The 24,361-nt window shown below is 33.9% G+C and overlaps 2 protein-coding genes and 1 long non-coding RNA gene across 9 annotated transcripts in view; 1 reads left to right on the top strand and 2 right to left on the bottom strand.

Moving 5' to 3' along the window:
- The window catches only part of inpp5ja (inositol polyphosphate-5-phosphatase Ja), a 40,878-nt gene extending 39,758 nt beyond the window's left edge, over positions 1-1,120 (bottom strand). Inside the window, exon 1 of the mRNA XM_009305130.5 lies at positions 1,058-1,120. The gene's annotated coding sequence lies outside the window, so the exon portion shown is untranslated. The remainder of the gene's footprint in view (positions 1-1,057) is intronic.
- Positions 726-24,361, top strand: part of LOC141376306 (uncharacterized) — a 32,128-nt gene continuing 8,492 nt past the window's right edge. Inside the window, exons 1-3 of one of the 2 annotated variants that reach the window (XR_012386131.1) lie at positions 726-959; positions 11,472-11,717; positions 22,519-22,589. This is a non-coding gene — a long non-coding RNA (uncharacterized lncRNA). The remainder of the gene's footprint in view (positions 960-11,471; positions 11,718-22,518; positions 22,590-24,361) is intronic. The other variant, XR_012386130.1, reaches the window with a different exon arrangement.
- On the bottom strand, positions 5,512-22,597 carry smtna (smoothelin a). Of its 6 annotated transcripts, none has more exons than XM_073914429.1 (9): positions 22,423-22,597; positions 21,977-22,021; positions 18,366-18,494; positions 18,182-18,257; positions 11,843-11,974; positions 11,688-11,751; positions 11,478-11,601; positions 11,189-11,340; positions 5,512-6,226 (listed from the first exon to the last, which is right to left on the bottom strand). In XM_073914429.1, exons 1-9 carry the CDS (start codon positions 22,429-22,431, stop codon positions 6,076-6,078), a joined length of 882 nt encoding a protein of 293 aa, XP_073770530.1. In that variant the 5' UTR covers positions 22,432-22,597; the 3' UTR covers positions 5,512-6,075. The 6 variants fall into 6 exon arrangements, with proteins under 6 accessions (XP_073770530.1, XP_073770532.1, XP_073770531.1 ...); XM_073914431.1 differs by lacking the exon at positions 22,423-22,597 and adding an exon at positions 22,115-22,341 and having other exon boundaries at positions 11,897-11,974; XM_073914430.1 differs by lacking the exon at positions 22,423-22,597 and adding an exon at positions 22,115-22,341.

Here is a 24,361-nt window from a genome sequence, read left to right on the forward strand (position 1 = left end):
TTCAGCAATAACATGCTCTGTTATTGACACTCTCTAAGAAAAGATCATAAAAAAGACTATGTCTATGCAAAAACTGACACAACCATCTTTTACTTGATAGGAGATTAACAAAGTCACATGGTTTTTTGATCTGCAAATATAATTTTTTTACTTTTATAATTTTAAGTGATTATGTTTATTTTATGAATCACAATCATAATATGTACAATCAAGCTAAATGTTTAAAAAATAAAGAAATTTAAATTTTTAAGATTCTACAAGGTTCTTTTAAAATATTGTTATTTTCCCATTACACTTTCCCAGTACACTTCAAAACCTTCATACCTCCCTTAATCATTAATTTTAGTGAATGCTTTGTCTTCATTAATCAACATAAAGGACAATTTCCTGAACCAGATGATGTTCTTGCTGATACTTAACTGCACATATTTTGAGATAAATGTAAAATAAAGGAGATTACACCACGACTGTCAAAACACTCTAAAATAATCAAAAGTTAAAATAATTATTATTAAAAAAAATAATTTATAAACTTTTTTAATTATTTTATTTTATTTAAATTTATTTTAATTCGGTTTTATCGCAAGCCTCTAGAGTCTGCATACTTCGCAAGAAGGATATTGTTCATAGCTATACCTCACTGGACTTCAAGTAAATCTCGAGCATATAATAATCGCCATTTGCACCAGGCACGCGCCTAATGAACAGTTATCATGAACAAGGTCATATAGGCGCGTGTCAATTAGACACGATCGAGCCCGCGCTTCGGATGAGATAATTAACCGCCTGTCAAGCTAACGGGGTGGACATCCCATGCGATAAACGCAAGTCTGTTTGAGAATCAGGCTGTTTAGGTCTTTTGAAGTTGTTTGTTCAACGACACTTGTTTATAGGCTGCAGTGTCTCGAGGTGAAGGGTGTCACGCGCATCTCTCGCGCTTTAAACAGATGAGCGTCACGGTAAGAGTCTCAGATTTAAACATATTATGGCTAGCTTTATATATCTCGTTTAAAAAGCACAATATAAGTTGTCTTTTTTGCATCGAAATAAATCTTACCTGTCCTGCTTCTCTGCACCGGCACGAGTGTCTGTCCTGTAGAGACGCTCACACATAACACACAATCGCGCGCGCGCGCACACACATACACACACACAGTGGTGTGATAATGAGTGATGGAGATAAGACACGTCAGTCTCAAGAGGACACAAAGACAGGTAGCAAAAACTGCTAATGAAACATATTCAGCAGACACTTTACTAGTGACTGCATCTTACCAAATATGACGTAAGACAAGGCGACGTAAAATCAGCCGCATCACCGTGCGCGGAATAGAAATATTCAACGTGGGGTCAGGACAGGATAAAGCCAACCCAACTCACCACAACTATACCCATTGTCTAATTGATCCTTTGACTTTAAAGGTTTGATAATTATTAGGTTTTTAAACTTTTCCTACATTAAAAATAGCAGCTAGTTATAGTCAGGGATGGGCAGTATTTATAATACAAGTATTTCAATTTCAAATACGAAATAGTAATTTTGTTATCGGTATTAGATGGGGTTAATGAAAATGGGCCAATATTTTCTATCAAAATGCGTTAGTGTATTGAATTTGTGTATTTTTAAAATACTGTAAAATACTTTGTAAGAAACACCACAACATCATATAAATGCACCCTCTGATTAATGCTTTGGATGTTACTGACTTTTCCATTTAAAGAAGAATTTAAAAAATCCTAGGAAAAAGAGTATACTGTACCAATAATAATAGTTTTGTATGGATTACTAATGCCAAATGTTTGTTGTTAAAACAAGCAAGATTAAAATAATTCCTACAGTGGCGATTCCTTCCTACAATACTTCATTGGATGTTTCAAATGCCAGTAGTTGATCAGTAGGTAGGTCTACCGTATAGATAATGAAGTAGAAAGATGTAAGCCTTAAGATGTCACAACATATGAAACACAAATATTTATTAATCAAAAACTCTTCATACAGTTTAAACATTGAGTATTGAAGAGTTCAATAGCAAAAAAAAAAAAAAAACTAGATTTCTGAAATATTCTGTGAACAAATAAAATCAATGAACTCTTTATTTAACACCCTTTTAAAATATTAGGTTGAATAATCATTGTACAGAGATGATGGCAATTTTACTGGCCACATTTGCTTACAAAAATTACTTCACTGCGTCAGTTCAATGGTGAAGGGGTTGATTGAGGTCTAATTGATGGAAGATTTGCAAACAAATGTCATGCTACTTTGTAAAAGTATTTTGTAGTATTTTTAAAATACAGTATTTTGTAGTTTATTTTGATACACCTAAAATTAAGGGATTTGAGATGGATCTGGATGCAGACCTGGTGCAGTGCAATCTGAGCTGCATCCAATGCTTTTTAATGCGCTCACCTAACCCTACCTAACACAGTGATGTCACTCACTCCATTGAGTCCATTGTGTCTGACATTTCATTGCCGAGTGATGCAATCTCAGCTTGCATCATAAAGGCTGCATCCAGATACTATTGAGGTGTTTGGTATTTTCAATACATTTCAATGTATTTTACCCAACTCTGGTCAGAGTTACAACAAAAATTAATTAAAATAATTACCTGACCTTTAGCCTATTTGGATAAATGTTGCTAATTTGATCATCACATTTGACATCTAAAAGAAACATTGATATAAAAATATTGCAGATACACTGAAAAAAAGCTGTGATGAAGGACAAACATAATAAATACAAACACAATAAAGAAACATCCAACACATTACATTTAATGTGAAATTTGGTGGTAAAACAATTGTGATAGTATTTTCGCTATACAAACAAATAATATTGTAAAATCAGAGTGTTGTAGAGTGCTCATCTATTTTTCAACAATGCTTGTTCCAAAAAAACTTTCAATTTATTTGTCCTACATTTTTTATTGTTCTTAGTCGAAATTTATAAGCCATAAACCAAACTAACTGTCTATGAGAAGTATCACAACATCACAATTTTTGATTAAAAGCAAAGTACTTAACAAATGATAAAATAATGAAAGTATATGGCGGCAATTCAAAATATTTAACATTTATTGCAAAATATGTATATATTTCGTATTTTGAGAGCAAAGAGAGAGAGATTGGATTGCATCATTTGCAGTGCTTCATAGGAAAGGGTGAAGCTAAAAATTTGGATGCATTATTTTTCACTGCAACTCTCCGATTGGTGAATTTTTCTTTATCATGGGTAATGAAGTTTTTCCATCTAGTACAGCTTATAAGATAAATTACAGATAGGTTTTACAACAACACATACAATTGATTCACAACTTCAGAAATCACAACAGTCACTTGGTATAAATAAGAACCATGCAGGCTGTTGTGCTTTATACACAGCACTCCAATAATCTTGTACAACATTTAAACGTATTTTGTACAAAACATTTTCATGGCCATGCAAATGTTTTAACTGTTTATCTAGTTATTATTACTGTGCTCTCAGAACCATCATTTTCCATCCTGTCATGCTTAGTAATTACAAAAGCCAGTTACATCATCCTTCAGGAAGTGACATTAGTTTTTGGGAAAATAACAGCACCACCATCAGTTAAGTAGGAGCAATTGATTTGATGCATTTCCGATACCATATTATAAGTGAGTGTGTGTGTTAGTGTGTGTGTGTGTGTGTGTGTGAGAGAGAGAGAGGAATAAGAGAAAAAATGCACAGAGAAAAATATCACATTTAATATACTTGGCAAACACTCGGTGAGGCATTGTGGGAGGAAAATGACACCCATAAATTAATCAAACCAGTGAGACAGATTGACAGCTACTGTGATTAAAGTAGAACATAATACTTTCATAATTTCATTATACTTTAATGTCTCATACAGAACCACAATAGATGTGTCAATATCTGTATCAATCTGCATCTCAAGTGCACTTAATCATTAGCCATCAAATAAAGCACTTGATGAATTACTATTGTCTTTTGGAAACAACTTACAGGCATTTTACAGACCTCCAGGACCGATCTGTCCCTGAGTGAGAGCTTTAATTTTATATTTTCTTATTGGAATCTCTTTTAGTGCAGTTCTAGAGTCATTTTTAGTATACCAAGTGCTAATGATGGATTTCTGACCCGAACAAGAAGAGAGAAACACAGCTATTCAGGCTGTCATATTTCACTATATAAATAAAAACCTAATAAAAAAAAAAAAAAAAAAATATATATATATATATATATATATATATATATATATATATATATATATATATATATATATATATATATATATATATATATGTTATAAAGTACAAAAATAAGGCATTTAAGACATTAAATGGGCTACATATAATATAAAATATAATACATATAATTATAATACACATAATTTGTTTTAATAGGGTTTGTTCTTCCAAATTTTTAAGTTTACTCACTATTTGCTCTCCCATCAGGTTTAGAAAAATTTTTTCTTTTATTTCTTCTGTTGAACTCAAAAGAAGATATTTTGAAGAACATTGATATAGGTTTCCAATATTTTTAAAATATCTTCCTTTGTGTTCACCAGAATAAAGAACACCAAACCAGTTTTGACTGAGTGGAGGATAAGTCAATCATGACAACATTTGTTATTTTTATTTTATTTTAAGCAGGGTGCGAATTATACATTGATGGTCGGGGGGAGTCAAGTTTTTTTTCAGTGTTTTGAGGGACATTAAGTGGTTTTCAATAACATATGTGATATTAAATCAAGGGTGACATGTTTGCATTTCTTCATGTATTAATGGATGACCATGAAAGACTGCACATCTCTTTTATTTTACTTTAACTTCCATGTGAGCAAGTGTATAATAAAATACAATCTATGCATCATTTTATGGACACCTACAGTACAAATGCCTATTTTACAGGAAACATGTTTTTGTGAACACGCTGTCTGTTGGTGCTCTAGATTTGCCTATTTCAAACTGCTAAATTAATATTTTTTGCGCAAACATTCATTCACAATGGTATGAACCACTATAGGGGTGGTCAAAGGTATGTACGTTATCTATTATTTTAAGTAGTAACATTTATTTAAGATACAGATCAGGGCAAACTATTTCTTAACTATTAAAGAGCACCACCCCATACATCCTTTTCTGATGTTCCTCAAGGGGGATCCGTATTAATTAGGGGGGGTCGGGCCCCCACAAACCCCCCTGTAATTTACACCCAGCTTTTATGTAATTTCTTTAATTTTTTATTTATTTATTTTTTTTGATGGGGATATTCAAATAGATTGTAATAAACATTCTGACTTACTTCCTAGGTTGTCTTAGTAAGTGTGTAGAATAGACCAATTTTGTGCGAAGGACTCAGGATGTTTTTGAAAAAATTTAAATGAATAAAAGTAAAATATATATATTTTAGGAGTATGAAAAATGTTTATGCGCTCATTTATCTGTATATTATTGGTTTCCTAACTATCGTAAGCAGTACATATTTTCAGAATGTTGAAGGCATTGGATCATGTCAAGTCATGAAAAAAATATAGCTGCAGTTCACTTAAGAGCCACCGGCGTCGCTAATAACGCATGCTTCTGAATTCTAAATGTAGCCCTTTTAAAACGTTGTTTTCTTTTCTGAACTCCTTTACATAACAGTACAAGTGCCCGTCAGTATTTTTAAACAAACGATAAATCAGGGATAAGTATAATTCAGCATTAGATCTCATGCCCTTATAAGCCTGATGTCTCTCTGCTGGAGCACTTTCAAAATGGGGAGTAGCAGTACCATAAAAAGACATTCGCGCACACACACACACACACACATTTACACAATCTCTGAGCACATACTGAGATTAATGCATGTGTAATCTCGCTGGAATGTGCAGTTTCAGAGCCCCAGCTGTACCCTAGTGCCAAACATACAGGTTATAATCCTCATCCACTGCATGTGCTGATATGAAACAGAGACGAGCATAAGAATGTAATAGACTCTTTGGTCTTTGGCAAAGCTTCAGGTCACATGTATGCTGTGTTGTGTGCCTGTTGTAGTCTCTTGGTCCGTGAAAACACTCACAGTGTGGGAGTTTTGTGTTTCTATGGCATCTTCTTTTTAGTCTTGACAAGGCCTTTTTCTACTAGGCAGCGGTAAAACTCCTGGATATACGTGTAAACGCACTTCCAGTCGGGTTCCCGCATCCGCATCAGGTCATCAACGTCCAGCAGGGGAGGACAGTCGGCTAGTCTCCTACACGCATAAGGAAAATCAATCTTATTTGAAATTCAAACATTGTTTTCATGATTTAGCTCATGAACATTTTTCCTCCTTAATACTCTCTTATTAATGTAAATCCTGATGTTTTTTCGACAGTAGTTTACGACATGCTGTCTTTTATAATTGCTATTATCTTTTTATATTATAATTTTATACTTTATAATATATTCATTTTATTTTAAAAAACACATTAAAGATGCCTTAAGCAAATTTGATAACTGATTTGATATTTGATAGCACCAAAACAAACACACCCAACCCAATACCTTCATGGCATCTCCACCTTTGATCTCCACTGTAGTTACTAGACAGGCCCCTTGCTGCTGATTGACTGCAAATGTGTTTTGGAACTTGGTCTTACACTGGGGTCAAAAGTGTCTTTCAAAAATAGTTTAGAGCATCTTTGAATACATTATATTTTCATTAACAATTTCATACATTTGGGGCCTGTTTCAATAGAGCAGTTCAATTAACCCGGGGTTAAAACTTGAACTCTGAGTTGACTTATCGAGAAATTAAAAACTCTGTTTCAGAATAGCTTATCTGAGTTAAGGCTGATTTATACTTCTGCATCAAACATCGGCGTATGCTACGGCGCTGACGCATAGCCCTTCGCCGTGGCCGTCACTGACGTGCACCTCTCAAAAAATTTAACTACACATCGCAACTTTGCGTAGCGTAAGCTCTGTGATTGGTCGGCTTGGTAGCGCTGACGAATCTGGGCGGGACCGAGAGCTGCCCGAATGGCGCGAGCAATTGTTTACAAGTGTGGAGTCCCGTGAAGGAGCTCCGGATGGAAAGTTTTGTTTTGTGTTTACCTCATAGTTAAAGTTGTTGCACGTCCGCCGGTTCCTGCCTCAAAATGAGCGAGTTTGAGCCACTTGTACATCCCGGAAGTGTTCAGGAAAAGCAAAACAACAGCGAAGAAACTCGACACAGAGGAACATTTACACCTCACTGCCAACTAGCGTTTCGGAAGTGTTAATGCAGACCGATTGAGTCAGCGCGCAGAAGTATAAATGCACAGCTACGCGCGTTGCGTGCGCCGTGGGTTACGCCGGTCACCTGACGCAGAAGTATAAATCAGGCTTTAGGTCAAACAAAACTTTCCATCCGGAGCTCCTCCACGGGACTCCACACTTGTAAACAATCGCTCGCGGCGTTCGCGCGGCTCTCGGTCCCGCCCAGACTCGTCGGCGCTAGCAAACCGACCAATCACAGAGCTTGCGCTACGCGTTGTGGCGACGTGTAGTTACAATTTTTGAGAGGTGCACGTCAGTGACGGCGACGGCCATGGCGATGGGCTATGCGTCAGCATACACCGGTGTTTGACGCAGAAGTATAAATCAGCCTTAACTCAGCGTTAGGCGCGCACACAGCGACTATAAAAAGGCATATTTAATGAAGCGCAGATATTACGAGTCACCATGGCAACATCTGAAAAAGAGCATTTCTTTCTCCTGCTGAACTTGATGTGCTCATGCAAATTTACAGCAAATATGACCATATTTTTTAAAAAAGCAACACCACTGTATCAGTGAAACAGAGACAGTTAGCGTGGGAAAACATAGCTACTCAATTGCATGCGGAAGTTTACATTTAAAGTATTTAAATATTCGAGTATAATAAAAAAAAGTTATGTTGTGTGTGATGTTTATTGACTTTTCACTTGGAAAAAGTGGGGAATTAGACGTCATTTTGAAGTTATTAATTCAATCATTCATTCATCCATTCATTTTCTTTTCGGCCTTTATTAATTTGAGGTCGCCACAGCGAAATGAACCACCAACTTATCCAGCATATGGATTACGCAGTGGATGCTCTTCCAGCTGCAACCATCACTGGGAAAGTAATTTTGAAGTTATTTCAGATGTAATTGGATTAAATTACATAAAATAGGATACTGCATAGTTTCAACAACAAATTTGACAAAACAAGAATGCATTTAACCTGTTCAGTGGAAATGTTTAATTTATGGTTCTCACTTTTACACACGTTGATCAGTTTAAAATAAAATTTTCAAAATTGTGTTTTTAATAGATTTAAAAGTGCACTTGTGTCTGCCTTTTTTATTGATCAGGTGGTAAAGGTTGATATGACATTTAGAATGTAAGCAGTACTAAAAAATAGTTTTTAGAACGAGTAATAATCTCATTAATCTAGTTACAGGACATGTCCCTGTCGAAGGTCAGTGAATTTAAACTAATTATTCATTAAAAAAGGACAAGCCGGTCTCGTATGTGACTTTGTTCTTTGTGTGACTGAAATGTTGGCAATACCTATGTTTCCATCCAAAAATGCTAATTAAATTTATGTGCAAAACTGGAATATCGCATACAAGATATGCGAATAAAGCAACGTTTCCATTCAACGAATCAAAGAGAACAAAATCGTCACTTTCTGATTAACTGGCGCCAAATATCAACAGTAAAAAATGATTTTACTGCGGTAGAAGAAGCTGCATGAATCTTTTCTTTATTTATTAAATGATTTTCACCTCAGAGGACAATGATGACACACAATGAATCATGAGACGCGGAGAACAGATGCTCTTGACACACTCCAGATGCTCTGGAGCTGGAGGCAATTAATAATATAATAACAATTATATTGAAACGGTTAAGGCGTTTTAAAATGACCAAAACAACATTTCAGATGGTTTTTTTTGCTCAGCCTGCTGGTTTGTCCATTCACACACATTTTCATCATCATATGATCTCTTATAATAAAACCTTAATGCGCATACTGGAATTTGTTCGGTAAAAGTCTTCTCATCGTAGTTTATACGCATCTTTTCTTATCGAATCAAAAGTTTATTCTATCCAGCTATGCCACATGTTTATTATGCCTATTTTCAGAAGTCATGTGCATCATGGCGTTTTCATCAACCAGTTTTTTTTCGCACAAATCCAAATTGCGCATAAAAATATGTGAGTAAGGCAAGGAATACCACTTCATCTTTAAAAAAAAGGGGAGACCGACAGAAACTCTGAGTTTAGAGAATAAAACCTGCTCCTGACCAGGTAAGGTTCACAGAGTAAGTCACCACGGTAACTGACTCTGAGTTAAAGTTATCTCTCTAGAAACAGGCTTGACTTACCCTGTTTTCTCTAGTTTCACAAACCTGCCATTTTGAAACAGAAAGCCCAGAGTTTCTCTCATTTCAGGATTAACATACTCTGAGTTTTCAATGAATCTCCTTTCTGAAAAAGGGCCTTGATAATTTATTATAAATATAATGCTGAAGGTTGCCAAAGTACTAAAATATTTTTGCCATTTCAGGTGAATTGCCATAGAAAACAGCATTAAACATTAAAACAGCATAGCAAGGCCTATTGTTTGGTCTTTTTAAAAAATTTTCTTCCTATAGACTTCCATTTTTACACACACCAATGCAACAGACCGGTTCAAGTTTCGCAGTTCACTGCATTGCAAAGTTCAAGCTTGGTGAACTCTGACCTGCGAAATCGCATCACGTGACTACATGAGACTAATTGAAGATCAAAACGTGTACATCTCTTGGTAGAGAAATATGGACAAATTGCTCGCTTTTTTAAAATATCTGACTATCTTGTTTAATCCCAGCCCTTTTCACAGAACCGTATGACAGAATTTTTACATGCTCAAACTCTAGTGTGACTCCGGCATAAAAATGATGTAGAAAATAGTTTTCCAATTGACCCTGTTAAAGTTTTCCAGACAAATCTTTTTTTTAAATTAACTATTGGAGGTCATATTCTTTGGTTCAATTATTGAAGATTGTTTTGTCATTTCCACACTTGTAAAATGTAAAAATCGCACACCTGGTGGCCAATTATTCAAATCTCTCACAGACCTCTAAGTTCATGAGTTGAAGTAGTTCACAGCAATTTTTTCCTATTTGACTCCATTCACCTTGTCAAATAGGTTCTGAAATATCATTGGTTGATGGCGTCTGTGTTTTTAAAAATGTGCGAGAGCCTTTTAGTTTCAGTATCAACAGTATCAGTCCTGATTATTTTCTGATTATTTCATCCATTGGTAGAGGCCAAAATTCACTAAAGTATAGTGACCTCAGTTTGATCTCATGCATTCTGAGTTTGATAGGATGTTGGTAAAAGTAGCCCCAGCCACTGCTGGGAGATGTGTCCTGTCACTAACCTGAATCTAAATGTTTTACTTTTTTCAATAACTTTTAATTTTCAGACTCTCGAGTATTTAACTGCATCACTATGGTTATGATCTGACAAAAACATAAGACTTTAGTTTGCAAATTGGTTATTTCACAAGCACAGTAGCAGCACAATCTGATGAATAATTGTAGAGCTTGAGCCAGGAATTCTTGTAGAACAGTGATTTCATGCTTTTGGCTGTTGTAGCGCCACCATCAGTATGATTTGGGTGAGTCTTGATGATGTGTAGACTGCCATGCTGTTTGGTCTCTACATTAAGTTTTAGGGCAGAACAGTGATCTTTTGACTTTTCTAAAAAATTATAGTAGCATGTAAGCATAATGCTTGAATCAATAATAATAATAATAATAATAATAATAATAATAATAATAATATAATAAAACTTGCAATATATAATATGATATTTCTTTTAATTCTACATTTTTAAATCATCAAATTTATGATTTATGAAACATATGATTACCCTAACTTGTCTACTTATGGTTAAGCCTTTAAATGTCCCTGAATAGCTGAATACTAGTATCTTTAAAAAAATCAAGTAAAATATTATGTGCTGTCATCATGGCAAAGATAAAATAAATTAGTTATTAAAACTATTATGTTTGGAATTGTGTTGAAAAAAAAATCACACAATATTTTACAGTAAATTTCTGTTTAATCTTTCGTTAAACAGAAATGTACTGAGGGGCTAATAATTCTGACTTCAACTGTGTTTGTTTATATATATATATATGAAAAACAAAGCTTAGTCTCAAAGTCTTACTCTGCAGTCTTGAATGCCTTCTCAAAGTTGGATTTGCGGTCATAAGGGTTAAGAGTACAATATTCAAAGCCCTCTGGAAAGAACCTGTGCACCAGTGCACAAAAGGCCAGACCGTCAGCCCAGCTAGAGGAGAAATTCTGGATGTTCACACCCTAAACACACAAACAAGTTTAAGAGGGTGAATCAAAGCTGGATAAAAACATGTTTTCGAGACTCACACAGAGAGTCACACATTTAACAAAACAGATCGAGTGTTTGATTGAATGTGATTTTGTCTCTTTAGGCTCACCTCATATGGCTCAGTCTTCACACGGCACCAGTCCAGCAGCATCTGTTTGACATCTTTGGTGTTTGGGCCTCCGACTGCCGAACCGCCAGACATTTTAACCCTGGCCACATGGGACTGAGCCGGGCTTCAGAAGGAAAAATAAAAAAAAACATCAGTCAACGGGATGCGTCCTAATGCTGGCGTCCTGACGTCCCTCTAGCAGTGACTCACCTGCTCACCGTTTTCGGAGAGGAAACTGAGGTTGGTTGTGAAAGTGTTTTTGCCTGAGCTGTTCCTATATTAAAGTACAAAAAGAAATGGAGGTTGTCAAAATGTTGCAGTAAAAGTACAAAGTGTTCAGATCCTCAAGAGCAATGCTTTCTCACTGTGTGCGTTGAATTGAGCACCGCCGGGGCCATTAGAGGCTTTCTGATCCTTACTGAGGCTAGCAGATGTCTTTCCTCCAGTGCCCTGACGCAGGTTCTCCATGCGGGCCGCCCGCTCACGATCACGCCGTTCTGAGAAAGAGAAGAGCCGGATGTTGGTCATTCACAAACAATAAATAAACTAAACTGTTGTGTATTTCAATCTCAATTGGTAAGTTAACAAACACAAAGAAGTATAGTATATTTTGTTTACTTCTTTAGTTGTGTAATAGTAAAGACTGCTAAAGAAAAGATCTGATGAAATCATGTTTGGGTTGCTGTTCAAAAGTTCAAAGACATTTTTTAATTAAATAAATAATTTGGCGCCAGTACTATATATTAAGTTGCTTTAACTTCTATATACTTACATCAAAAAATAAGTACAAGAATCTTGTACTAATGTATTGCATAACACATAGTTTGAACAGAATTAATGGTATAGGCATGATTAAGGGTGGGTTAAAGGGATGGGCTAACAGTGTAATTAAAATGTAATTACAGAAATTAAATAAAGATGTAATTACATGCAGTTACTTTTTAAATTATAAGTACAATGTAAAAACATGTATGCACATAATAAGTAAGTAAAAAGTAATTAAGTAAAGGTCACTTCCTATATAAGTTCACAGAAATTTTTTTTATTGGATTTGCTAATGTTTTTTTGGTTGCAAACAATTTAAGTAAAACATTACTAAATTTAATCTGTTTGTTTAATTTAGCCCATATAAATTGTTTGCAACCACTTACCCTAAAACAATTGAAGAGTTCAGATGCAAAAACCTCTAAATGCCATCTGAAACTTCCTCCTAAAAGGAAATTTTTCTTAGCCTCGCATTTTTCTTAGCCTCCTATGTTGATGTTCAAGGATTTAACTTGAAAACGATGAAAAGAACTTATTTGTTCTTTGTGTGGAACCCAGCATTTTGTACAGTGTACACAACTAAAGTCAGAAAACAATGCAAATTTTAGAAGAAAATATGAAACGACATTTAGAGGTGTTTGCATCTAATCTCTTCAATTGTAAATCAAATGAGTATTTTTTGTTCAGTGTCGAACTAATTATTTTATTTATTGAGGGGGAAATGGTACTGATCAACAGTGACAGTTCTATGCATAGAAGTTTTTAAAGAGTCACATTTCTACAAAAGATCTCATTTGAATAATAAATCAGCAATCAATAAAAATATCTTTAACATGTAAAACTATTAAAGAAATATCAGATCAATAATACTTTATATTAAAACATTGGCAAACTTTTTATAGGTACCTTAATGAACTATCTTCACTTTAGTGCTACATTGCAACATATACTGTAGTCTATAATGTGATCCAGATTGCTGACATGTTTTGTTTGGTTCACCAAAAACAGGCCACATTAGAATTTACACAGACAATGTTTGAGCTTTGTACAGTTGAATCTAACTTGTTAGCCTCCCTGTGATTTTTTCTTTTTTCTTTTTCAAAAATTTCCCAAATGATCTTTAACAGAGCAAGGATTTTTTTTTTTCACAGTATTTTTTCATATAATAATTTTTCTTCTGGAGAACGTCTTAGGGCTCTATTTTGACGGTCCATGTGCAGAGCGCAAAACGCAGGGCGCAAACGCTTTCAGGTCGTGTCAGAACACATTTATGCTAATTTAAGGACGAGAAAATCCGACGAGAAAAATGCCGCATGGTCTAAAAGGGTTGAGTTTATTTTCTTAATGAGTTATAGGTGTGTTTTGAGAATAAACCAATTAGAATCTCATCTCCCATTCCCTTTAAGAGTCAGCTGCGTCACGCCATAAGCGCATTGCTTTTAACATGGCGTAAAGTACACTGTAAAAAATGTTACTTACATCTAACTTATAAAAAGTGAGGCAAGTGGTTGCATCGGACGTTTTAGGTTGATTCAACTTCCAGCCTTTTTAAAGTATTTTAAACACTAAAACATTGCTTAAAACAAATGCAATAAAATTAAGTTGAGCCAAATAATATTTCTAAAATTACTCAAATCAGATAAACTTACTTTTTTTGTTAAACTTAACTTACTTATACATTGCTATATGTTGACTGTACTCATTTTAATTAAGTATTATGAACTTAATGATCTAAATAAAATTAACCATGCATATGTCATTTAAAACGAATTTAATTGACTTCTGGCTGTAACCTCAGAAAATAAATCGGCGTTTCTATATTGTAAGCACAATATACACTAGTAAACACAGATAAACAGACTTTCCTGTCAATAACAATTAAATAAGAATGGGAAGATGGATTAAAGACCATAACATGTATTCAATATCAATCAATGTTCCTTTTAATAGTGACTACAAAATAGGCCATTAATGTGGCTACACGTACACAATACATAAATAAAAACATTAATAATACCAGATCCTATTGAGAAATCATCCAAGGCAACTCAGTGAGGAGATTTGCATATTTTGATGAAGATTTTGGATGCATAATGTCCAGTCCCACAAAGAGTCTCTAATACATCTTAAATGTATACAGTTTTGATGGATACTTGAAGTCGAGGACATTGGTAAGTCCAAACAGGAGCCATCATGCATTTGACAGGTTTGGCAAACCTCTGACAGTCCTATGATAATCCAAACTGTGTTGGGCTGATGGCAAATTTTTCTTGTGGGCAGCTGCATGCACCTCTGATTCCTCACAACTCTATTGGTAGAGACAAAAAGAAACAGGAGTTCAGGTTGTTGCTACCAAACAACATTAAATAGCTAAATACTAAATAGAAAATAACTACAAGTGAAGTTACAAAAGTCCAGTGAGAATGATGCATGGATGAAACACCTTAGTTTATCAGTTAAAAATTACCTTAGTTAAAATTACCTAACTTTTATTTAAAAAATAAAAAAAGGTTATAGAGGTTGTGTAATTACATTATTCCAGGTGTTTTTAGTTATCAAATTTTAAAGAAAACTGTGATTTTACTCAGTGTAACAGTGCATGTCATTGTGGTTTCCTGTCAATCACAGAATTGTTAAAATTTAGGTATTACATTTTTTTGTTTATTTTGGCATTTAGATAATTTAGTTTAGATATTAAAACTGTTTGAAAACGGCTATAAGAAAATTATAGAATACAAATTCTATAATTTAATTGTCATCTTCATTTTGCACCAAACTTTGCACGTCATAATACAAGTTTTATTAAATAAATAAATAAATACATTGCCATTTTACACATTACATTAAGGTTTACATTAATTTTTTGCTAAAGCTACATTTAATTGACTTTTTCTTCAAATTTAATGTCACTGGCAAATGACAGTTCAGTGATTCAGTGTTATCAGTTAGCTTTATTGAAAGACTGACAGATAATAAGAAACTGCATTAGGATATTTTTATACTGTTTTTACTGTTGCACACATAAAAAAAATCTTCAGATATCAAATGTAAGTTAATTCTATGGAGCCCACTATTGTTTGCAATTTTACCAATGTTTTACTTACCTGCAAATAATTATAGCTGTAATTGTATCTAATGTTTTTCTTACCTGGATGTGAAGTTTGAAGATCCACAGGTAACAAAATCACTTTGGTATCTAAAGACCAAGAACATGCATTTTAGAATGAGGTGCATACAATTTAAATGGTTCTGTAAACATCAGTAAATGTAATTTAAGTTAAAATAAATTGTAAATCTGTAATTTATTCACTATGCAGCATTAAAAAACTTATGGACTAAATCTCTAAAACACAAACTTTAAGTTATACTTTCTCTTACGTTAAACACAAACTACTTAACTGTTGCATACGTTTCTGCATTTAATATCCATCCTTAATGTGCTGCTATAACTTAGGTGAGCTAACTTTAGCTAAGTTAGCGCTAACAAACTGAACCCCCACACCCCGACCGCCCACCAGTGACCTTGTTAATCGGTTCTGCAACGTTAGTTTTACCTACTAAGTGTTTTAAAACTACTTTCACTATTTTTCTCAATAATATCACTTTTAATCGTTAGTATAAACTAGCGTTGGTTAGCGTTAGCCAACTTAGCTTTCCATGTGAGAGCAATCTAACTGTTAACATACCTGAGGCTACAGTACAATTTACAAAGCTAAAACCTCACCTGCCTAGCGAAGACAGCAGTTTTGCATGACTTTACAATTATCATTCGGCTAAATTTGCAACTTACCGTGTTAATCAGATCCGCTGCTGGGAGCAGTTAATGTCGACCATTGCAGAAGCTGCGTCTGGCTGCTAAATCCCGGGCAATGAAAAAGGAGTCACGCCAAACTATTAAAATCACGTTTTATGAACACCTGCCCACATCGACAGCTGCTCTAATAAATTGTCTGTGTCAACTCACTTTTATAACATTTATTCTACACAATAACCACGTACAAAAATCTACTCAAATAAATTGCATTAGTTTTATTTAAAATATACAGTTATATAAAAACTGATATATTTTAAGTAAAGAGGAAGCAAATTTTATTTTTTTTGGTATAAAACAAATAAAATTAACTAGATTGCAATTATTTAAAGTAGATAGAACCAACTTTGTGAGTGTAGCACTTTTTACAGTGTAAATTCATTTTCGCTTTTGCTCTTGTGGATAGGGAAACCTTTACGCACAGACATCAATTAGCCTAAAAATAATTTATTTAGTTTGGTAAGCGCAAAGATTTGTTTCAAAACTATTTCTAAATTCAGTTCTAATTTCCAGCAAACAAATAAATGAACAATAATGACCAAGTGTGGTCAAAATACTGAGTTATTTCCAAATACACCTGCTATGCCCCATATGGTCTAAAACCTGACAGGTGGGCAAATCTAAGCTTGTTTTTAATAAAACAAATATAAATATGGATATAATAAATAATACTGCTAATAATAATAACATTATACAAAAGCAAATTGAATGAACTGAAAAAGCCTCCCGAGATGAAGAAAGTAAGGCAGTGGTTTTTAAATTCATGTAGGCTAGAAATTTATATGTTTTGTAATATTTTAATCATTTATATCCTTTATATATCCTTATTATATATATCTTTAATATATTATATCTTTTTCATATGTAAAGATATTTGCGTATTGCTCTACATCTTGTGTGTAGTGTGTAGGGCGCACTTTGCGCCAGACAATAGACCGACTTTGTTCTGGTCTAAAGAACAGACTATTTACAGTTTCTCAAAATAGCAACGCGCCAAAACACGCCTGCTTTTTTAGACCAGAACGCCTATGGGCGCACATTAGAGCGCAAATGCATTTGCTATTTAAACAATGTGGCGCAACACCTCAAAATGACCCTTGCGCCAAGCTTAAAATAGCAAAAGACTATTGCGCCGCGCCTTGAGCCACATTGCACCGGGTGTATGATAGGGCCCTTATTTTTTATTTTGGCTAAAATCAAAACAATATAAGAAAACAACAACAAGATTTTGAATCAATATTATTAGCCCCCTTGAGCAATATTTTTATGATCATCTACAGCAGTGGTTCCCTAAGTGGGGCTCAGGACAATCGCTTGGGCATTTCCAAAAATCAAATAAATTTTATTAAACTTTTAGAATGACCAAATTTTTACCATAAACTACTAAAGAATAAAATTGTAGTTAATAGTAACATTGTTAACATGTTAATAAAGTACATTTAAAAAAATGCAAATATATAAAAAGATATTTTTTGTGACTCCCGAGGTGTTTACGTTATATTAAAGACATAGCAATAGCGTCAGATGCAGCACATTGATTTTATGGCACCAGTTAAAATTTTCTGACACCTTTACAGCACTCATGTGCATTAAAAATAAATACAGGCCAAAACTAAACATGGAGGATGGTCTCCGAGTGACGTTCTCCAAAATAAACGATGAATAGACTTGGGCCTATTGGTTTGTGTGGGTCATTGTGTGCAAGGATTATATATCTATAACCACCTCAGAGAATATTGGGGGACGCAAGTCACTTGGATTGTTATTTTGGGGGTCACTGGCTAAAATGTTTGGGAACCCCTGGTCTATAGAACAAACCATCATTATACAACGACAAGCCAAATTACTTAAAAAGCTTGCCTTATTAAGCTAGTTAAGCCTTTAAATGGCACTTTAATATTCACTTTACTGAATATTATTTACTGTCATCATGGCAAAGATAAAAGAAATGAGTTATTAGAAATGAGCTATTAAAACCATTATGTTTGGAAATGTGCCCAAAAAAATCTGTTAAACAGAAATTGGAGAAAAAAATATATACAGGGGGCTAATAATAATAATAATAATAATTCTGACTTCAGCTGTATATATTAAATAAGTGACATTAGGGACATGGCCCAGTCCTCACCCCTCTTCCTCTTGAGCAGTTCTCTCATGGCAGCCCGGATCATTTTCCTCTCTTCGAAATCCACAGCCTTATCTAGCTATTACATGCGATAAACAGAAGGGAAACACTTTTTTCCTAAATATGGTCAAGACAAACCGTGATAACAAACCCAGCTCCGCCTGTAGCGCCGTCAGTGGCCTCTTACCATGTTATTGAGGATCTCTTCATCCTCTATAGCGGCCAGCTGTTCTGCTGTCAGTTGACCCATGGTATCGGCCTGCTCTTTGGTACCTGCCTCTAATGTTCCCTTCTCAGCCTCCATCTTCAGTGACAGCTGGGACAGAAGGAGGAACAGGAGGTGTTGATGGAGCCAGCTTACGAGATGTGCGTGTGTGTCTCCATGTGTGCGTGGGAACGAGAAGGACTTTTATAGAGACAAAAAATGAGGGAACGCTTGTGCAAGAGCTACTAGTATAGAGATATTTTCAGAGATCTTAAAGAGAAGGTTTTATAGTTTTGCATTTTTAGTTTGTTTTTATTCCGATACTATTTTTAAACTTGCTATCGTTTTCAGATTACTTTTTCAAATCATTAATGGTTTTAGTCTAGTTTGTATGTTCTGAACATGTTTCTGTTGAGCTGTTACATATTTATTTTCAGTTTTAGTTGTAGCAATAGTTAATCAAGTTAACTGAACATTTAAAAAACTCAAACAGTTGTTAACAAAAAAATCGAGTAAACTTGTTGCCTTAATAAAGTTTTAAAATTGGTACATTTTTATATTATAATAATTTGTTAAGTTATTAATGAACTATGGGCATAATTATATACATTAAGTTGCCTTTTTTAAGAAAAAAGCAATTAATCACTATAATAATTATATGCAATTAATCTTTAAACTACAAACATTGTACTTTTTTGTTCCCAAATGGCTTAAATTCACTTGAAATGCTTACACTGCGACAATGCAGATCTTGCCATGTGAATATTGCGGATTTTTGCATTGCGATATTGATGCTGTAATGTTATATTGTGCAAACCTCTTTGTAATTAAAATAGAAGTATAGACACTGACTGAACTGAAAATAATGAAAGAATATTATTAATATTAATACTAATATTATTTTATGTTGTTAATATCAGTGTTGTTAGTTTCATATAGATTTTCATTTATTCAGAATATTTTTTGTTCATTTCAGTAAATGAAAATGTTTTAGTCGTAGTCTTATTTTTCCTTTACTTAAAATAACCTTGCTAGCTTGTAGTGATGAAATGCTAGAACACACTTAAAACAAAAAAACTTTTTGGGGTTCCTTTAAAATTATTTTTTAGAGAAGAAATATTTAGAATAAAAAATTTCTTAGTGTGAAGAAAATTTTAAATATCTAAAGAAGCATTTATGGAAAGTAAATGTTTTATGGATGTTTTTTGAAGAAAACTAAAGAACATACAAGTCATACTAAAGAACATTTTTTTAATGAATTTATCTAGTCACAACCAAATCTTTGTTTTGCGTGGCTTCTAAACAAACAGATTTTATAAAAAAAATATTTTGCGAAACTGTTTTCTCGCAAGTCAAGCTGGTTTCAGCCACGCACATAAAGGACATCCGGATGACAATAATTCAGGCATTCATCTCAGCATAAACAGTAGCCATGTTGGTTAGTGCTGACGTTTACCATGCAGTGCTGTAGGATGTGTTGCGCACCTTCTGCCTGTTACCCTTTAAATCAACTAGGGCCCAAACACAAACAAAAGGATCTGTGGAATAACATGCTTCATAAGCGGAGACTATTTCTCAGAGCTTTTTTTTGTTAGATAAAATGGACTCTAAATTGAAAATTCATTCTAAAATAAATCTTCAAAGAGTTTTTAAATTGTAAATTGTGAAATGTGAAGACCATTTAAATGTATTTTTTAGTAAAAAAAAAAAAAAAGTTTCTTTTAAATTAGGTCTGTTTTAAATTTAGGTTTTAATAAAAATAAAATACTGTTATGTATTTGTCATTGAAGCCCCTAAAAGCCTTGATATACTTCAAGTGAATGTGGCAATGCGTTCTCTACTGTAAAACAAAAATATCAGTTGATTAACAGGTATCGATTTCATGATTCATATGGTGTTTCTTTTTATTTCTGGTTATGAGTTGCATTATAAGACCTTAATCTCTGCTCTGCTGATTTTTGATGTTGTAAATTCAACTTTGCATTTTAACTAAGTGGCTTTTATTGGCATTTTAGTAGTTTGTAATAATATAATGTACTGTATGAGAAACAATATTAAGAAAATTAAGTCTGTAAAACAACAGAAAAAGTATACTGGACTAGGCATGGGAAGATAACTGGTTTACTGTGGAAAAGTTAAGGTTATGAAACCACAAACATTTTCTTTTATACCATTCCTAAGGTATATGCTAGTTGTTTTTTTATGATGGTTTCTTTAGGATTTTTAGGGCAACAGTATATGAAGCAAAATGGTCCTCCAAATCAAAAGCTACTTGTCAGCCCACCTAAACATAAAGACCTAAACCGTGATTTATATCCAAGGAAAGAAAAGCTTTTCAAGCCTTTTCAAGTTGTTATCTAATAAAGGGAGTCAGTGGTTTATTTGAATTGTTTAGCCTGACATGTTTAAAAGAAAAAAGACAAAATATATTAAATGTTTTCTAAAATAAAATATATTGTGTTCAATCAGGAAAAGGTTGTTGTTTTTTTTACCCAGACATTTTTAAAAAACTAATCACAATATTGTAAAACCGTGATATTTTTATACAAGGTTGTCTTGCCGTCAGAGTCTCATAGCGACCCATGCCTATACTGGACGTTTTCTACCAGGTTTTTGTACCATAATTAACAACACTAACCCAGACAATATATAACTTCATATGATTAAAAATGCCAATAAAAGTCACATCAAAAGTTGGTGTGGACAAATCAAGGTCTCACAATGCATTAATAAACATTCCTTCATTCATTTTTTTCTGGCTGAGTCCCTTTATTAATCAGGGGTCGCCACAGTGGAATGAATAAACCGCCAGCAATAAGTTAGTTCACAAATATAGTTAGTTCACAAATATTTTATAGTACACCTGCACATGATGCGAGAAAACATTTTTACCTGTGGACATGAATTACAAATTGATTAACACAATTTCCATCAATTCAAGCAACAATTATATACTTAGTTGAACCCACAAAGTTCCATTGTGGTCACAAATGAAATTAAAACAAGGTAATGAAGTAGTAAAATGCTTGCTTACAACGCTTTTACTATTCATTATTTGGCATTCCCCCTGAAAAATGTATTTCTAATATTTATTTGTAGCAATTGGTTCCTACTTCCCGGAGAACACAACATTTTGTTTCCATCTGTCACATAGTAAGAATAAGTGGATCGTGGATCATAAGTTGTACCCAAACGATGCCTGTGATTACTATAATAGGACATCTGTGTTGACCGGTTTCATTAACACTCAATACCAAAATGGCTCCGAAAATTGATAAGATCCTCCAGTGTCCATGATACACTTTGGTACTGTATTTTAGATAAAATGTTGGGTATAATGTGTGTGGATTGAAGCTTTAGCAATTAAATTGTCAATGTTATTTGATTTCTGAATCCCATAATACAGTTTTACCCTAATAACACATAATGATGTTGGAGTAATTTACATCACCACTCAAAAACAATTTGTGCCTCAACATCAGCGTAATAGCTGTTATGTAAACACACAATAATTGCACTGAAAGATGGATGGAAATTCTTTAACAGAAGTCCATGCTTAGTAAAATGACAATAAGAAACATAAAGGAGCTCACCAGACTCGGTCCGGACGTCCGAGAGGAAAGCTCTTGCAGTGTGATCTAGAAAGGTGAACAGAGGGATTTACCATATAATACTCTGCTCTGATGCTGGACTGAATGAGTTTTTCAGTAACCCCTCCCATCATCACCCACTTTTGAAAGGACCAGAAACAAAACAAACACAAAAGTCTCTATTAGAACGAGACATTAAGTATTAGTAAACTATTTGGCACTGCTTGTCCTGATCATTCCCTTTCCTGTCTCTGCTCTCAAGATAACAGTGCGTCAGCGTTTAATCTAAACACTGTCACTTTCAAAAGTGCTATCAGACTATTTGTGCACTCGAGGAAAGAAAACTTGAAGATAAATGGTGCTCTCCCAGCATGCTTTGTGTTGACAGTGATTGTATAAGCAGGTGGCCTGACTCGACGGAGAGTTAAACAGTGAATAAGTGGACAGACGGAGAACATGGCCTTATTAAGGCATAGCAGGAGTGATGCTGCATAGCGGTAGCTCCATGTTTACAACGGTCAGACACATCCTTTTCTCCTTTGCAGACATAAACACGCTTGCAGCATTTATCTGAGGAAGCAGAGGCCAGACGTGTCAATGGCACCGTGTGATGGAGGTTTGTGTAAAATGAAAGGGTGTTTGGCTCCATCTAGTGGTGAATGGCGGGTATTGTTTGTTATGATGTGGATGAAATGAAACCTTGAGTTCGACTGGATGTTCGGTAAGTTATTGACTAATAACTGTTTGACTATTTTAATTATACATGACTGGTACAGTTTACAGTAATAAGTTCATATAAATCTATCATATAAATCTATATAGTCATGTGGAGATGCTACTTTTGTTAATCAGCTAAACTGGCCACTGCTAGTTGTTGCAAACTGAGGTGAATTATAATTTTATATAAAAATATATCCTTTGTCCTGGATACTGAACCAAAACCGAAAATTATGTCTACTACTCAGTTCTTGTTTCAAGCTTGTTTGAGTTTCTTCTGTTAGATGCTAAATAAGATATAAGAAAGCTGAAAACCTGTAACAATTGACTGTTTCTAATATGGAAGTCAATCACCGGTTTCCAGCTTTCTTCAAAATATCTTCTTTAGTCAACTGAATAAATAAAGTGATTAGGTTTAAAACTTCTCGAGTAAATAATGAGTAAATTTTAGTTTTTGGGTGAACTGTTTACGTTTATGTTAAGTTGATGAAGTGATGTTTTGGTCTCAACATTTAATCTAAAATAGAAAAAGTGGCATTTCTTCCCCAAATATAAGACAAATATAAATATAAGAATAAATTCACTCTTCACTTGAGGGTACTCAATTAAGGTCACTTAAGTAAAGTACATTTATATAGCTATAATGCTTATACTATGATGATCTCTACAGTTGTCCCAAATTCTCAATAAAATGCATAAATTGCCATTCCTGTAAAATATAAGAATACTTTATTTGCATTTGTATATACACATTGATAAGTGATATATATTTTAGGGAGGACTTGAAAGAAAAAACACTGTATATTCAGATCTTAGACTCAAACTGAAAAGTCAACAACGAAGAAAAAATCGTTTACTATTAATTATTGTTGATTAAATTAGAAATAAGAAATGTATTGAGACTCAATTAATGAATAAAAGTCATAAACCAATGAGTAAATTACATTATTGTTTGTAAAATTCAATCAAATAATAAAACCTGAAACATGACCCATGTATAATAAAAAAAGCTCAAGAAATATCATAACATTTGAAATGATGATCAGTTGATCAAATAGACATGTGATCCTGAGGCATTAGCAACAGAGAGGTGGTGATGAAATCATAAAGCGCTGATACTAACAATAAAGACTGGCCTTTTTAGAGTTTGAAACGGCCTTAAAATGAACTCTCAAAACTTGCTGCCAGATTCTGGAAACAATTTAAACAGTGACATGAGAGAAAATGACTCTCTTTTTATTATTCTTTATACATTTGTTGATATTCAAGCTGATGAAATTATTTGCTTCTCCAGGAATCTGACACCTTGTAATTTTAGAAACTCTAAGTAAGCTGCAGGAATGCATATTGTTATTGAGAGCAAACTGTGATTATAGCTTGACTTTCCTGAATGTATGAAATTTTACAAGCTCAATGCTTGAAGGTTTTATTGTCAGATAGACACTTAGACAGGAAAACACATTCCTAACGTATTTTAAAAGAATAAACAGAATGTTTTAGCACAACTTTTAACATGTTTTTAGCATATTCTTGTTATGCGTTTACACATCAATAACATTTATGTTTTTGGCTTATGCTAACACGTTAGCACGCAAACTACTTGTTTAAAATTAGCTAAAAACAATTCTCGAGGGTTTTCTTTGGACAACTTAATTGTGTTATGTTCAATCA

The sequence above is a fragment of the Danio rerio genome, chromosome 10, assembly GCF_049306965.1.
Source record: "Danio rerio strain Tuebingen ecotype United States chromosome 10, GRCz12tu, whole genome shotgun sequence".
Classification (NCBI taxonomy): Eukaryota; Metazoa; Chordata; class Actinopteri; order Cypriniformes; family Danionidae; genus Danio; species Danio rerio.